Source organism: Equus caballus, chromosome 20 (assembly GCF_041296265.1).
Source record: "Equus caballus isolate H_3958 breed thoroughbred chromosome 20, TB-T2T, whole genome shotgun sequence".
Taxonomy (NCBI): Eukaryota; Metazoa; Chordata; class Mammalia; order Perissodactyla; family Equidae; genus Equus; species Equus caballus.
Window position 1 is genome coordinate 12,215,629 of NC_091703.1, and position 17,865 is coordinate 12,233,493.

The 17,865-nt window shown below is 38.6% G+C and overlaps 1 protein-coding gene across 8 annotated transcripts in view; it reads right to left on the bottom strand.

Annotated features, from left to right (window-relative positions):
- Positions 1-17,865, bottom strand: part of MAK (male germ cell associated kinase) — a 64,541-nt gene that overhangs the window by 17,289 nt on the left and 29,387 nt on the right. For all 8 annotated transcript variants that reach the window (XR_011429492.1, XR_011429493.1, XM_070244078.1 and 5 more), the window contains exons 6-10: positions 17,063-17,195; positions 10,536-10,707; positions 9,371-9,538; positions 5,478-5,789; positions 2,156-2,328 (exon numbers count right to left, since the gene is read on the bottom strand). Coding sequence is in view for 6 of the 8 variants with exons in the window: in XM_070244078.1 (XP_070100179.1) it covers positions 2,156-2,328; positions 5,478-5,789; positions 9,371-9,538; positions 10,536-10,707; positions 17,063-17,195 (958 nt within the window). In the remaining 2 variants the exon portion in view is untranslated. The remainder of the gene's footprint in view (positions 1-2,155; positions 2,329-5,477; positions 5,790-9,370; positions 9,539-10,535; positions 10,708-17,062; positions 17,196-17,865) is intronic.

Consider the following 17,865-nt stretch of genomic DNA (forward strand, 5'->3'; position numbering starts at 1 on the left):
ACAGTTGATGGGTTCAAGAAAGACTATATCATGTTCGTACCTTTGCTTAATACCAACTAGGTGTTTAGTAAATGACTACCGAGTATGAATACAAGTATAAAAGTAAGTATAAATCTAGCTTTTGTTCAATTAAAAAAAGACAATGTTAAGTAAAAGTTTTACACTTTATTATTTGGCACTTTGTATTCTTTATGGGGAACCCCAGGCTGCCTGAGTAACTGAGCAGAGAAGAGCAGAGTCCATTCAGTTCACCAAGTATCTGAGCTCCTCTTGTTTAAGAGGTAGTGTCATGTGGAAGCGAGAGCGCTGGATTTCAATGAAGCCTCCTCTGACCTTGGGCAACCTATTTAGTCACCCTGAGTCTCAGTGGCCTATTCTGCGGATACTATTACCAGAGTATGAAGATTACAAATAAAATTTAGGTAGGTGCTTAATAAGTGGTAGAATATTAATAATAATAATTATGTGTATATATTGTATAAGGCCATTTAATGATACCAAAAAAGAAAAATAGAAGAAATACATACATTAAAAATTCATTGCCATACAATTTTTCTAAAGTAATTTCAAGAGAAAAGGAATAATTGATGTCACAGAAGTTTACCAATGGTTCCCCTGCCAGAACCAAATATATAGACTACAAATTTGATCTTAACTATAGGTTTTGATTCAAACCTCTTCCACCCCTAAAAACATATGGTAAAGTTCAGCTGGAATACTCAACATACTCAACATATTACACCAATGGTCTTCAAACTCTTGCTCCCAGATGCAAAGAATTGTTTTTAAAAAAACACAACTATGTAGCTCTCTGTACATATTTAAGTTGAGACCTATCAGTTTTCATCATAAATTAAATAATTCTACTTCTTGTTTCTTGTTAATAGCAGATAGAAAACTAAATATTTTACAAGATGAAATACCATGAGGATTGACTGTAATTGGAGTATTTCATGTATGACTTGATAAAGTAAGCTGTAACTACCTTATTCTCTAAAACACTCTGAATCTCCAAAAAATCATGTACAATTATATCCATAGTTTTTGAAAAATCAGATGGTTTTATAGAACATTCTAGTACATTTAAAAGAATAAGTATCTCTAGGCTGAGGTGCCTCAGTGGTTCTGAATCTCCATGCCTTCCAATACAGGCTAAAATATCCTAGTTCTAATGCAGGGTTTTCTCCTTAAGAGAAATATGTATAGGACAAGGAAGAACAGAAAGCCTTTGAGTTGAAGGTGCCAGCCTTCTGATTTCTGCATTTGTTTAACACCTCAAAGAGTGTTACACCTTCATGCCATGCAAGATTTGAAATGGCTGAGAGCTGTGACTTTCTAGCCTGAAGTGGGAGGGGGATTAATCAGGTTTGTTCTCAAGTTCATACTTGAACTCTGCCTAAAGGGCAGAGTACCTGCGGAACTTGAGGATCTGGAAATTGATTGACTAAGAATTATGCAAGCACGTGTACCCCTTAGAGAGTCTTCATGGACCTTGAGAAGCGTGTGTACCCCAAGGTGAAGACTTCTGCACCATACAGTGCCCAAGAGCTATTAGACACATTTCCCTCACTCAGGCCACATCTTTTCTCCCTATTCATCTTCTGTTCCAAAGAGGAAAAAAACCTGAAAATATTTTTTCAAAATGTTCACAAAATATTCACTCATCCTCACTTCAAAGTTGAATAATGCACTAATGATGATTCAACTTATAAAAAGAAAAGATACTTCTAGCGATAGTAAACTTCCAGAAAAAGTTCAGGAGATTATCAAAAAAGTTTAAGTAGCAAGCAAATAAATAATTGAATCTGAACACCATCAGAGGAAACCATCACTTTTGTGCTTTGCTTTCTACAAATAGGCATGTGAATTTCGAATGAGAATAGTGGTAATCTAATTCAACAGGGCACACTAAAAATTTAACAAGAACCCTTCGTCCACACACATGCAACACTCAGCCATAGCACTGAGCATCACTCCTGTGAGAAGTAAAGATTCTTACCTTTTCAGAGGTATGCATAGAGATTTGGGTTTTTTGCAAGAACACAACATTAAGTTACTTATTGTCTTTTAATATCTACATTCATTGATATTTAATGAGTAAAATACAGTTGATGCATGATAAAAATATATTTTCCCGAGGAATGTGAAATCTTACCGAAATGGAGAATCTTTTTTCCTCTTTTCTTTGAAAACACCCATGCTTGGCTTCTTGGAATGGGAGGCTCCAAAGTCACAGTCCTCAAACTCTTCCCAACCTTCTCCAGACTTGAACACGGTCTGACCCCAGCGCCTCCGACCACTTTTATGACCCAGTGCGCCATTTGCCTTCTGTGGTGGAAAATCAGTCATCACCATCTTTAATCATCTGCTGAATGCCTTTAAGGCACAAGCTATTATATTTGATACCAAGAGTCTCCATTCTCACGGAGCCTTCCATATAGTTAAGAAGATAACATGAATACACATTTAAAGATTTTATTTTTTTCCTTTTTCTCCCTAAAGCCCCCCCGGTACATAGTTGTATATTCTTCGTTGTGGGTCCTTCTAGTTGTGGCATGTGGGACGCCGCCACAGCGTGGTTTGATGAGCAGTGCCATGTCTGTGCCCAGGATTCCAACTGACGAAACACTGGGCCGCCTGCAGTGGAGCGGGTGAACTTAACCACTTGGCCATGGGGCCAGCCCCAACATATATACACATTTAATAGTATTAACAAAATTAGCTGGCACATGCTAAAAATACGATAGGAGTGCAGCGGGAGGAGAGAGCTCTGTGAACTTGGGTTGGGGGAGATGAACACCTAGGATCACAACTGACTCTTCACTGATGCGTAATTTAGAAAACTGCCATGTGTGACACTGTCTCTTTGGGCAAGTGATTTAATTTCTCAAAGCCTTAGTTTCCTCCTCCTGAAATGGGGATATTCAGTATTTATCTAAAGAGTATTTATTTAACTGTGTGTTTCTAAATTTAATAGTAAAATACATTGAAAGTCCTTAGGATGGGGCCCAGCACATAATAAGAGTTACTAAATGTTAGGTAGTATTGTTATTATTATTATTCTAGAGTTTGGAAGAGGAAATGTATAAGTATGGCTTTTTAACATGAAAGTGCTAAGGTATATTCCAGGAAGAAAGGGTAGACTAAGTTTATCAAAGCAGATGGTTTGTTCCAGAAGTAGTGGAGGATGGGGTTGCAAAGACAGATTGATGCTAGAGCATAAAGGGCCTTCAATGTCTGCCTAAGGAGCTGCAGCTACCCTATGGGCAATGGAGAACACTGGATGTTTCTGAGCGAAAAAGTGATGAGCTAAGGGCAGTATTCTAGAAGGTCAGGCTCTACAGATAGGAGGCCTTCGCAGTTATAGTCTCGGGCAGTGACAAGGGCAACAGATTCATAGTGGTTGGAATGCTCAGGAAAGAATACATTTGCTGTTAACAAGGAATAAAAGGCCTGGACTTTGTGTCCATCTGAAGAGATGTCAAAAGAGAGCGTGGCAGACATCGCTAGGTGCCCACTCAGTAGCCTCTCCCCTTCTTCCTTACTAACAGATTTTGTTCCGTGCAGCAATATGCCCAGTTACAATACCTGAAATCCCAGCCTCCCTTGCAGCTCTTTGTAGCCAGGTGACATAGTCTAACCAGGGAGCTGTCAGTGTAAGTCTATTGGGAGGGGCTTCCAGGAGAGCTATTTTTAGACTCTGCTGGTATGTGCCAGTTGTCTGTCCGTCTTGCCCCTTCTAGAATGCAGGTGCAACCCCAAAGGAACAGCTGCCATCTTGTGGCCATAGGAATGAAACCTGCCTGCTAAGGGTGGTGGGACAGGAAGACAGGCAATCTGGTTCCTTTTACAAGCTGCACCAGCCCTGGCTTGCCCACCATCTGACTTCTTGTTAGGTGAGAAAAACAATCCCTATTATTTAAGCCACAGTGGTCAGGTTTCTGTGATAAGTCACTGAATGTAATCCTAACAGACACGGAGAAAGAACGGCAGGGATGACTTTAAAAGTTTGAGCCTGATTGTCTCAGAATGGTGGCTCTATCAACAGAAATAAAGAATAAGGAAGACCTGGCTTGGGGCAGACAATGAGATGGTTTTATACAAGTTTACGTGGGGTGGTTTCTGGGCATGTAAACCGAAAAATCCAAAAGGCACTTGAAAAATTAGGGAAAATTGGAAGCAAGTCTAGCAAATACAGCTATGTTTGGAGCAAGAAGATGCTTAAAGAATGGGTATGCTATTACTTGCAGCTGATGGCATCATAGTGATGGATGATGACAAAAAGTGGTAATTGCCAACTTCTATTATACTGTTGCTTTCTTGGTCAGGGAGAATGAGCTCCAGACTAAGGAGAAAAAAACATCTAAAGTTTTAGATGAGACAAGTTAATCAAACATTATATACTGAGCTGAGTTCAAGACTTTTATTTCAGTTGAATTGTATTTAGGGCGCTGATGCTGTATGCCGCTGAACGATGTCAGTAATATCAAGTAGTCTTGTATGTCCGAGGAGACTGGAAAGGGGCAAATATAAATAATTTTTATAAAATAGAAAGTGGATTTTTGCAAGCTCCACATTAATATGTTTGGTATAAGATGAGAGAAAATATTCTAAAACCACTTATTAAAGGGAAAGCTTTTGAGAACTAAGGGAAAAAAAGTGGGGGATCATATAGGCCACCATTTTTCATTCATTTAACAGATATTTATTGAGAATTTACCATGTTCCAGACACTGTTCTGGGTTCTGGGTTTGCATTGATAAACAAAATAGACAAATATTCCTGACCTCATGGAGCTTACATTCCAGTAGGAAGAACCAGATGATAAACAATACACATAAGAAACAATGAATTAATATATGTTAGAATGTGATTAGTGCCACTGCGGGCAGGGCTAACTGATATCAAGGTGGCAGGATTGGTTAAGGAACTAGACACGGTGTCCTTTAAGGTTTCTTTCAGTCCTAAAATGCCCATAGTGCACATACATTTGGGAGGACACATCTTGAGGAGACGCTAAAATAATACGGCGCTTGACGAGGTCCCTGAACTGAACAAAAAAAGTGGGAAGAGGAAGTTTTATACTATGCGTGACACTTAAAAAACCCATTCTGTTCCTGTTTGTTAGCATTTAAAACCAGTGTAAAATCACTGTTAAAATCCTTAAGATTTAGGATCAGTTTTCTTCTAAGTACTGGATTCTTTTCAATTCTTTCTTTGAATTCCTTTGCATCTAAGAAACTGTTAAAGAAAGTCTGTGGCATGCAAAGTTTATTACTCACATTGTAAAAGTTTTTCTATTTATAAATGGTATTAGAATTGTAATTTATCTCATGCCAAGCTCCTGCCAGAGGAAGCAGGGGCTTTAGCAAAGAATAATCTTCCATATCTTCCCAACACCTTTAGACATGCCTGGAAATGAAATCCTACTTGAACTATTGAACTATTTCCTCTGACGGGAGACTGTGGCTACTTACGGCTGGCGGGTTTTTGACGATACTTGGAAACAGTGTTTGTGGCTGTTTCTGCTGACTCTGTGGCTTTGGCGCCTGCGGGACGCTCACGTTCTGCGGCGGCTGGATGGGCTGCAGCGGCTGGTGGCTGTTTTTCGGCTGGGACTGTCCGACAGTCTGGTCACTTATGTCTGGCAGAGGCTTAGGTTCCAGATCAGCTAAGGATGGCTTCGACTCTAGTGGTTGCACCTGCTTATTTAAAGCCTGTTTCGATTCCAGATGATGCGAGGAAGGGCCTAATACCTGACCAACTTGAAAATATGGGTGTTTCAATGCCTATGAAAGCATGGAAATAACAAATGGAAAATGATTTCACCTAAATTTATTGCACATGGACTACAGTCAGGCACTGGGCAGGGCCTATATCACTAGCCTAGATAAGCTGCAAAGATTTAGAAAGCATGCAGTTTTCCCCTTATGTGTGACTCTGAAAACATAACCAGAAAAAAATGTTTTTTTTTAAAGATTGGCACCTGAGCTAACAACTGTTGCCAATCTTCTCTTTTTTTTTTCCCTGTTTTTTTTTCTTCCCAAATCCCCCCAGTACATAGTTGTATATTTTAGTTGTGGGTCCTTCTAGTTGGGGCATGTGGGACGCTGCCTCAACATGGCCTAATAAGCGGTGCCATGTCCGCGCCCAGGATCCGAACCCTGGGCCACCGAAGCAGAGTGCACGGACTTAACCACTCAGCCATGGGGCCGGCCCCAAAAAAAATGATTTGAGAAATAAATTTAATTCAAAAAAATCAGAAAGTACAAGTTAGTAGGAAGAATGTAAAACTTGCCTGTAATTTTAACATCCAGGCAAAGCAACTGTTCTGTTTATTTAAAGATTTTATGTGAAAACAAAATCTAGTTTATAAACATTGGCTAAATTTGATGTGATTAATTCAAACTGAAATGCTAGATACTGATAATGGTTTAGAGTCCATGAAAGGCATTAAGAAATGAATTAGGAAACCCTTCTACGTAGTCTATTTAAAATAATTGACTACAGCATTATGTAAAATTCAGGGCTACTCTCAGCGTAGGTATCACTACATACCTACTAGCATAAACAATTCTAAGAAAGGAGCTTGCAAACACATGTGTTAAAGCTTATTGGATCAGTATACCAGCAAAGAGAAGATGATACTTATGGGAAGACAATATAAAAATACTTATAAAAATGATCACTGTTTGAGTTGTAACTAGATTGGTCATCCAATGGCTGCTGTTGCATGGGAGGGGCCCCTGATGATTGTCTGGGTGACATAGTCTGGAGCAGTGGTTCTCAACTGGGGGTGATTTTGCCCCTCGGGAGACATTTAACAATGTCTGGAGACATTATTTATTATGACAACTTGGGGGATGGGGGGTGCTACTGGCATCTAGGCATGCTGCTAGAAATACTGCTAAACTTCTTGCAATGCACAGGACAGCCCCCCACAACAAAGAATTATCTGGTCAAAAATATCAATAGTGCCGAGGTTAATGAAACCTGGTCTAGAGAATGTCTGAAGCCTTCTGTGCAGCTCAGCTGTGGATACTGACCCCCTTCTCAGGATCGTATGCCTGGATGGAGGAGGGAAGTTCCCAGTTCTGCTGTTTTTTGCAGGGAGGTGGAGAAGGGAGGCTCCTTAAGATAGCCAAGCCCTGTTCGCCTGCACCACCTGCTCTGAACCAATGCCCACCCATGTAAGCAGAGCCCTGAGTCAGTTAACTTCTCAGCTGTGTCAGGGCAGTTTCTAGAGGGACAGAGGAAGCTCTGTACATTGTCCCTGTATCCTACAGCTTAACCTCCCCCTAACTAGGGTCTCCCGCTTCCACTAAAAAGTGGGGAAAAAAAGAGGGTAAGGGCAGCAAGCTAAATTTTGGCAGAGGTGGAAAGAGTTTTTATTCTAAAATGTCCCCTACCACAACTGAAGTATGTGCTAATTACATAAATATTGCTAAGAGGAACTTGAACAGTATAGATGATTTAAATACATCAGTACCTGATGCACAGAAGGCAGTTAAATTCTGAATTGTCACGTTGATTAGTCAGTATGTCAATAATCCTAATAATGCATATTTTGGAGCTAGCATATTTTTGAATGTGTTTTGTAATTTCAAAGCTTCATCTGCAACAACTTTTCCCCTTTAAGATACCAGCCACCATCCTTCAAGGAGAATCTTAAAAAATAACTTATTTCCTGTTTATTAAGGGAATATTTGATCACTGCAGAGGATAAAGAAAGTATAGAAAGTTCTCAAGAAGAAATTAAATTATCTCTAATGCCTACACCAACTGCGCACATTTTGATGTTTTCCTTTTCAGTATTTCTTTCTAGTCATATAACATGTGTATATATTTTTAGTAAAATCATGGTATAGGTATAATGTTATAGCCTATTTTTAAATTTAGCATTTGAGCTTGAGAAATCTCTGAAATGGTTTATTTTTAAAAATTACATTTTGAATGGCAGCAAAACAGTCCATATTAAGGATGTGTACTTAAATGTCTCCTTGGAATCATTTAGGTTTATACTTCCAAAGCACAGTTTTTAATTAGCTTTGAATATCTTTGGGCATGTATCTTTATTTTTTTCTTGAGGAAGATTGTTGCTGAGCTAACATCTGTGCCAATCTTCCTCTATTTTGTATGTGGGATGCTGTCACAGTGGTGTGTAGGTCCATGCCTGGGATCAGAACCTGTGAACCCCAGGCCGCCAAAGCAGAGTGCGAGAAACTAACCACTAAGCCACCAGGCCGGCCCCTGGGCATATATGTTTATCCAACTTTCTGATTGCTTTTAAGCTTCTTTATGTACATTGCAAAATTGCCTTCCATTAGTTAGAGAAGTAGCCTTTAAACTATTTTTACTTGCATTTTATGATAGTGAACAGGGTTGAACATTTAAAAAACATTTTTAGTAATTTTTATGTGATTTCTTTTTTCATGTCTCATGACCACTTTTCTTTTTTAGGTAAATTTTAAAGACTTGTGTTATATTTTTATTACAAACGTAATAATTGTTTAGAAACATTAGAAAATAGCTGTCACATTTGTTAAAAAATAATTCCCACTGTTTGTTTCTCAATTTTAAGATTTTCATACAGGAAAAAAATTAATTTTTATTTGATCAAATCTTCTGAATTCTCCTTTGTGGTTTCTTCTATTGCTTTTATACTCATCTGTTTCTTACCTTAACCACTATGCCACCGGGCCAGCCCCTCTCAAGGTAAATTTTTAAAAAGTCAAATAATTTTTCGGTAATTTTAACACTGAATTTATATTTAAATAATAATAACAATACCCTAAAGCTTATTATGACTTTTTCAATTAAGCCCTTTTTAATTTAAGCCCATGGTTTTAATTTAAAACCCTTGTGTTTTAAAGACCATGAGACTCGAGACACATTGTAAGGTGTGGTCACAAAGGAGCCAAGCATGGGTACCACATGCTGCCCTCTTGTGGGAGCCCGAGAGTGAACAAGAATCACCCCAAACCATAAGGAAAGCTTCAGAAGGTCTACCATATTGTATAATTGAAGAGATGCATTTTTACCACCCAGGACAAGTTTGTTCCTAACTAGCCTGTCACATTGCCTGAATTTTTATCATTAGAGATGTATTCCTTTCAGCTTCACCTTCATAGGGTTGCTCATTTGAAACACAAAACATAGAAAATCACTGGATTGCTATTTTTGCAATTCTCCCAAGGATCTTACATGCCTAGAATTAATTCATTACATACACTGGATGCCTTAGGGCTTTAGAGCTTAATTCTCGTGGTAAAACCTGGTTGAGAATATACTTGTCATTGTAAATGAAAATATCCCTGATACTGTAAAATCTCAAAATTTAAAAAAAGTATACTGAGGAGATTCATTTTACCTGGCTTGCTGTTGGGCGTTTCTTTGGGTCCCAATTCAACATTTCAGTCATAAGCTGAATAGCTTCATTACTGGCATTGGGAATAAGAGTTTTTAAGTTTATAGGAACACACTGGGGAAAGCGGAAGTTCATCGAGGATGCAAGCTGGTAGCCTTCTGGCCAGTCACTCTGTTTGAGGGAGATGTAAGTTGGGGGGAGAGCAAAATGAAAATTGTTTTTAGTAATCAATTGAAAAACATAGTAATAATATAAAAACCACTTGTGTGAGAATTTTAATGTTGATTCATATAAATAAATGTGAGAATGAAATACCAGACCACGTATACAATTCAGCGCTACAAACAGTATAGAAAACATTGAACTGAGGGTTAGGAAAAAACGAGAAAGCATTTTTATAAAGTTCGAAATATTAAAGTCTTGTCTAGTATTTGGATCTTGATGTTGATGATGATACCCAGGTGACTCTGAACAAATAAGGACAAGCATCTTAGAAAGAGGCTGATTATTACAAAGATCCCCATTATATGTTATACATTGCATGTAATTTAAAAACCACACGTAGCTTGGAAATGACTATTATGCTAAAGCTTTAATAGTTATGTTTACTTGTCTAATGTTAACTATAAGGCACATACTAATTTAATTAGGATATAATTATATATAGTTAAATTATTAAGTATACCTCAGAAAGTGAGGTCTAGCTGAATGCTATAGTTAATTGAAAAGTACTCAGTTCAAGAAGTCATATATCCATGGCAAAGGTATATAAAAGGAAACAAGAAACGGTTAAGAGAAAATAAGGTCCAGGACACCTGCGGTTAATGAGTTAATGCCAAAGGACATTCACAGGGCAAGCAGGAAAAGTCTAAGCAAGGATGTCTGTGCAGTCAGCAGCTGGTCATCAACCCAAACGTAAATACGATATAGAATCCTAAAAATACAGTATTTTTCCGTAGCTTCTTAAAGAAAGGCAAGCACCTTTTTCCTTCCATCTGGTGGGATTCTGACTTCTTGTAATCCTCATCCCACCCCAATTAAAAAAATGAAGGAATATAAGAAAATTAACCATTAAATCATACGCCTACTTGAAAATGAAAATATCAGATAGCTAGGCAAAAGTCATAAATAATCAAAAGTTATAACAACGTAAGACAAGAGTACTTACTTTTTTGGGAGTCCCTAAAACTTGGCAAATCTTAAAGATTTCATCAACCTCACTTGTCCCTGGGAAAAGTGGTCTTAATGTATACAGTTCAGCCATTATACTCCCAACAGCCCACACATCAATGGGAGAGCTATAAACTGAAGATCTTAATAAAACTTCAGGAGCACGGTACCTATGAAAATGAAAACCAAAACAGGCAATTTTGATTGTAGTTTCCAAGATAGAGTGGCAGTAGGATTCTATTCTGTTTGGTCATGAATTTCAGTCAAAGAACAGGTATTAAGTGCCTTCTGTGCATCAGGCATTTTGCACAATGTTCTGGGGTTAAACTGGACATAAGACATCTTCCCAGACCACAAACAATTAGTGGGGCTGGAAACAAAGTCATGTGCTGCATAACGATATTTTGCTCAATGACAAACTGCATATAAGATGGTGGTCCCATAAGATTAGTACCATATAGCCTAGGTGTATAGTAGACTATACCATCTAGGTTTGTGTAAGTACTGTAGGGGAGGAAGAAATTTTCCTCTCCCCTTCTAGGTTCTTCTGGCTGGCCTAAGAATTCAATTGACATGAGATAGGTTAATAGGACAAAAGTTTAATAACTTGTACACATGAGAGAAACCCATGAAAACTCACCAAAATGGCTGAAGCTCTCACCTTAAATACCATCCTCAGCTAAAAACAAAAGAAAATCTAGGGGCTGGGAAGAGTCAAGGACTTCAAAGAGAAGGAAGGCAATTCACAGGTAGGTGGAAAGGAGCAAACGTTGTGGAAAACAAGAGTTTGGCCACACAGAAACAGAAGAACAGAGGGGAGCCCAACAAACAGGCTTTTCTAGGTTCCTTCCTGTCTACCATTAATTCACATGATCGCTCACTTCCTGAGACAGGTTTTTTAATCTGAATTCTTTTAGGCAGTTAAGGGGGAGGTAACAAGAAAAATTTTCTGAGTCTTTTGTTCCTTAAAAATAATCAGCCTAAAATAATCCTCATGTTAAAGAGGCACATTGTGGGGTGGCAAATTTTGGTCCCCTTCAGTATATTCTATGATGTTTGCACAACGAGAAAATCACATAAGGAAGCATTTCTCAGAACATATCCCCATCATTAAGTGACACATGACTGTATAAATGAAATGTCCAAGTAGCCTAAGATAGGAACTCAAATGAACAGATATGCAAATAAATGCTATATGATGTATTAAGAAAAAGGAGGGGACTCTGAATGGAAGCAGATTTATTCTGAATGGGAACCGCTGTATAATGTTACAAAGCGTTATATCCATATTTACAGATTATATCCATATTTACAACAGAAAACAAAAGATTAACAGAGATTATTCCTGAATAGTATATATTTTTTCCCTTCTTTTTGCTTATCAGTTTGAAAGTGCTGATTCCCTCAATAGACAGTATTTTTAATTGAGAAAAGTACTCTCTTTAGAAGAGCAAAGGTACCTGGTAGAGGATATTCTCAATTCTCTTTTTTTCACATTGAAATGTGTAAATATTTCAGCTCAAAAGTTTCCATTCAGAGTACCTTTCTTCGACAGCTTTATTGAGATATAATGCACATCATATACAGTTCATCCATTTAAAAGTATGATTCAATGGCTTTAAGTATATTCACAGAGTTGGCACCCATCATCACAATTTTAGAACATTTTCATTACCCCAAAAAGAAACCCACACCTCTCCAACATCCCTCTGCCCCCAGCACTAATCGACTTTCTGTCTCTATAGATTTGCCTGTTTGGACATTTCATATCAAGGGAACCATATACTATCTGGTCCTTTGTGACTGGCTTCTTTCACTTAGCATGTCTTTAAGGTTCATCCATGCTGTAGTATGTATCAGTATTTATTCTTTTTATTGCTGAATAATATTCCATTGTATGGATCTACACATTCTGTTTATCCATTCGTCACTTGATGGACATTTGGGTCGTTTCCACTTTTTGGCTATTGTAAATAATGCTGTTATGAATATTCATGTACAAGTTTTTGTGTAGACACGTGTTTTAATATCCCATGGATATATACGTAGGTGTGGAATTGCTGGATCACAGGGTAACTATATGTTTAACCATCAAGGAACTGCCAGATTATTTTGGACCATTTTACATGCCCACTAGCAATGTATGAGGGTTCCAGTTTCTCCACATCCTTGTCAACACTTGTTATCTGTTTTGACAAATATTTTTATGAGACAAGGTTGTTTTGAATGTTTTGCCAAATTTAGATGCTGAAAACAAGTCTTCTCAATTTCAGCGTCAAATCTAAATTTACCCAATTGAAAACAGAAGCTCCCTCAAAAGATTCTTCCTGCAAGAGGAGACTTTCCAAATCCAATTATACCTTTAAAAAGTAAAATTAGTACACTGTTTCAGCTCTTATCGTGTAATTTGTGCGGTTCCTGCTTTTGTGGGGATAAATATCATTGTCTTCCTGTTTGCAAACTTTGTTTTCAATAATTACAATTAGCTATGAGCTTTGAAAGCTTTGGCTTTTTGGCCACTGCATTTATTGAAAATCCTGATTGAAGATTTCCAAGTGATTCGGATCAAAATGCAGCCACAATATAAAGGACTTTTTTACAAAGAAGCTAGATACCACTGTAAATCACTTAAATTGATTTACAAAGTAGTTCTTCAGAGGCTCAAACCATTCTAAAATTCCAATGACAGACAGCAAAGAGAGAACCACACACTGCCACACCGAAGTATTTTTTGCAGTCAACAGCATCAATTTTTGATGATGTCATCAAACTGATATCATCGATTTTTGTCATCATAAAAATTTTGTATTCCAGTTGCTTTCTGTATGTCTATATGTGTAATTTGTAAAGTGTGACAACTACAACTTGTATTTTGATTGATAAGAATACAAATTAACTGCTTATTTTGATGCAGTTACAAAATAGATATACATCTTAACCAATCCAAATACATTTCTGCTTTCTAGTTTTCTTAATTTAGTCAGGAAAGCATCAAAAAATGGTGATTTATGATGCTGTGCCCCACTGAAATCTGCATTTGTATTATCACTGCAAAAACAATAATTTTATCTTAAATGGTGAACTTTTTAACTGGAATTACAGTAGCATTTGTGGCAATGTTAGACATTTCACCTACACAGAAGGAACTTTCAAAAGCTTTACTTTGTTTCTATGAATTGTGATGAAAAAAATCAAACCATGATTAGAAATAAGGTAAATGATTTTTCTCTTTGAAGAGTTTGATGACTCTCATTTAAAAGTGGCATCATTTAATTGTGAAGTTCTTTCTCTGCTAAAGAAGCCTATAAATTCACAGCCAATTGCTTTAACTTTTCATACTTGCTTAAGAAAACTTGGAATTAAAAAAGAGTGAAATTAAGTTAGAATATTCATTTCATCTAAATGAAAAGCAGTGCCTCACATGGTAATGTGTAAACTCATCTTGTGAAGCTGCACTTGCTGACAGCTGCCTTTGGCATAGACTTCTTAAGATAGCTGTCAACTTTTGAAACAGATGCTGCTGCTGCTTCGGCAGATGAGTGTGTTCTGGTTTTCACCAGGTCTGTGACTATGGCCCCTGTGGTGGACGGCCAATACCAATGAATATTTTATGTAAATTCATCAGCAACTTCTCTTGAGAAACAGAAAAATACTGAATTTTTCTCTAAATATGCACTTCTGTTTTTTGGAGGTCATTGCTGATAAAAGAGTTCATTGCAAAATAAGTTTTTTAAAAAGCATTACCAAATGTATGAGTTTCCAAGGGCTGCTGTAACAAAGTCCCATAAACTGGATGGTTTAACCCAACAGAAACGCATTCTCTCACAGTTCTGGAGGCTGGAGGTCTGAGAGCAAGGGGTCAGTAGGGCCACGCTCTCTCTGAAGGCTCTAGGGGAAAAATCTGTTCTGTGCATTTTTGTCTTAGCTTCTGGTGTTGCCAGAAATCCTTGGCATTCTTTGGCTTATAGATGCATCATTCCAATCTCTGTTTCCATCATCACATGGCTTTCTCCCTGTCTCTTCACATGACTACCCCTTGTGTGTCTCTTTTCTTATAAGGACGCTAGTCATAATGGATTAGGGCCCACCCTAAAGACCTCATCCTAATTTGACTACATCTGCAAAGATTCTATTTCCAAAAAAGGTCACATTCACAGGCCCCAAGGGCTAGGACTTCAATGTATCTTTTTAGGGACACAATTCAAACCATACCGCCAAACAGCAAAATAGTTGTAGATTTTACACTATGTAATAATCACTGTAAAAAAGAACACTCAGATCACTACTTTCTATATGCCCCACAGGTACACTCCTGAGTGTTTGTCTCCCACACATATTTCCTGTACACCTAACCTGTAACTTTCTGTTTCCCATGACCCCACCAATGGCATATCAAAGGTAATGGCAAAGGATGTTGTACAAGTGGCTGGGATGTATGTGCCTGGCAGGGGAAGCCGTATCAAATACTACTCCATCAGCACCCAGGACAAACGAGTTAGCTGACAGCCACTCCTGCCTAAGCGCATTTTGTTACATCGCTCCAGGAAAGGGTCGGATAAAGAGATGGGAAATCTCCGAATTAGCCACGTGTTAAAGTGCAAACTTGGTTCACTGTTCATGCGTCTCTCACATTACCAGATAAGACCTCGGAGGAAGCAGGAGGCACAAAGTGTTGGTCTATCAGACCTATCCGGGCTCATTTTAATGAAACTGTTGATAACAGGCATCAGCTGAGGCTGTCCTGGGCAAACTAGGACATATAGTCCCTCTGTCTAGGCTCAGTCCTCAGACCTCTTCTCTTTTCCAACTTCACTCGCTCCCTTAAGGACCTCATCCAATCTTGTGATTTTTGACACTGAGGTCTCCTTAAATGTATGCCTACAGCCCAGCCCTTTCCCCTGCACTCCAGATCACAGACACAGCCACTGACTTGAACGTATCCCCTTGGTTATCTCACCCTCAAACGCAACTGTGCCTTCCTCCCAGAGCTCCACAGCAGCCCCAGCTCAATTAGTGCCAGCTCCATCCTTCTGGTTGCTCAGGAAAAACCTTAGAGTCTGGCTCCTTTATCTTATACCCCACATCTGATTCATCAGGAAATCAAGTTCGCTCTACTTTAAAAACATACCGAGCATCCTACACCTCTCACCACCTCCACGGCCAACAGATTCCAGTCACCACCACTTCCTGCCCGAATTATTGTAACAGCCTGCCAGCTGGTCTCCCTGCCCTGCCCTTGCTCCTCTAAAGCTATTTTCTTTTTTTTTCTGCTTTATTTCCCAAACCCCCCGGTACATAGTTGTACATCTTAGTTGCAGGTCCTTCTAGTTGTGGGATGTGGGACGCCACCTCAACGTGGCCTGACGAGCGGTGCCATGTCCGCACCCAGGATCCGAACCCTGGGCCGCCGCAGCGAAGCATGCGAACTTAACCACTAGGCCACGGAGCCGGCCCCTAAAGCTATTTTCAATACAGCAGCCGGAGTGATACTTTTAAAACATGTCAGGTGACATCACAGCTCTTCTCAAAACCCTCCAGGCACTCCCCAGTTCACTCAGGTTAAAAAGCCACCACAGCCCTCACAATGACCTATGAAATCTGGCCATCCCATAAACCTTCCTCTCTCTCCCCCAACTCCCTGTCCCTTTCCATATTGTATTTTTCTCAATAATAATGTGTCACCATCTGATATACATATTCTTAACTTGTTTTTATTGTAGTATAATGTACATACAGAAAAATGTACCTATCATAAGAGTACAGCTTGATGAATTTTCACAAACAGAACACACCCATGGACCCAGATCAAGAAACTGTGTGTAATCAGCATTCCAGAAGGTCCTCTCCTGCACTCTTCCAGTCCCCACCTACCCTGCACCCACCCCCCACCATGTAACCGCCATCCATCCTGACTTACCAGCATACATTAGTTATTTCTGCACTTTATATAACTAGAATCATACAATTTGTGCTCTTTTTCTGCTTGGTCTCTTGCTCTGAACATATGTGAGATTCATCCAGATTGTGCAGGTAGTTGTAGACCTTTCATTCCATTTCTGTAAAGCATTCCACTGGGTGAATATATGATGCCACTGGGGATGGACATTTGGGTAGTCTGCAGTTTGGGACTATTACTTGTGTTTTGATGAACATGTGTATGTCTTTCTGTTGGTGACATGATATTTTTAACTTGTTTATTGTGTATTGGTTGTCATGTAAGCAGCATGAAGCAGAGAATTTTTTTTCTGTTTAGTTCATCCCTAGAGCCTAAGATAGGATCCAGCACAAAGTAGGTGTTCAATAAATATTTGTTGAATGAATGAATGAAATCCTTTTTCCTTCTCTTATATCATTAATCAGTATAGTCATGACCAATCCTTCTCTTTCTCCAAAGAATACAAAATTCAATTCCATACTTTGTTTTAAATGCTGGATACGGAACCTCCAGAAGGATATGTAACAATCCATCATGGGAAGACTTCAGCATAGATATATATCTCTGGAGAGCTGCACGAAACTACTCACCATCTGGTAGATACATAATCGGTGTATGGTGGCTGTGACCTTAATTCTCTTGCAAGTCCAAAATCAGCAATTTTCACAAGTTCTGGACCCATGCAAAGCAAGTTTTCTGGTTTCATATCCCTATGAAAAAAACCTTGATAATACAGAGAGGAAAAACAACAATAAATCACCATGTTTAAACATATTTGATTTATAAACAAAATATAGCTGAGCCTTTCTCTTGTGATTAGAAATGGGAAGTTGAGGAAGAAAATAAACCATATTTATTGTCTAAAAAGTGGTGGGATGTGGGGACCCTGCTTTTAAAATAATTTGACAAGAAAGTTCACTCAGTATATAAGATCATTAAAAATAACTGTCCACTTAACATGTATTTTGATCTGTGAATCCAGTAAGTTCAGGCGCTGGGCTAAATACTGCCATATTATGATTATCTCCAGTAACTGGCACAACAACCTTAGGGAGATATTATGATCACTGTTGTGTAAGAGATGAGGAGGTGGAGGCCAGAGAGAAGGGCTGAATTAAACCTGAGGAGGACTTCATAATCCGGCTCACGTCAATGCCGCTGGTCTTACTGCTGCTCCCTCCCATTGTGGTTTACCGGGGATTCCTCGAGTATAATCACTTGTTTGAAAAGTCCACTAAGCAAAAATGGAACTCCACATATTTTAACTAATCTTTTCAGTTAAAATTATTTTACTTAACAGCTCAGTTCGCCCTGGTAGCTGCCTTCTTGAAAACCCCAATAATTATAATGCTTATATTACCAATTCAATATATAAAATAAGTGGTTAGTTACA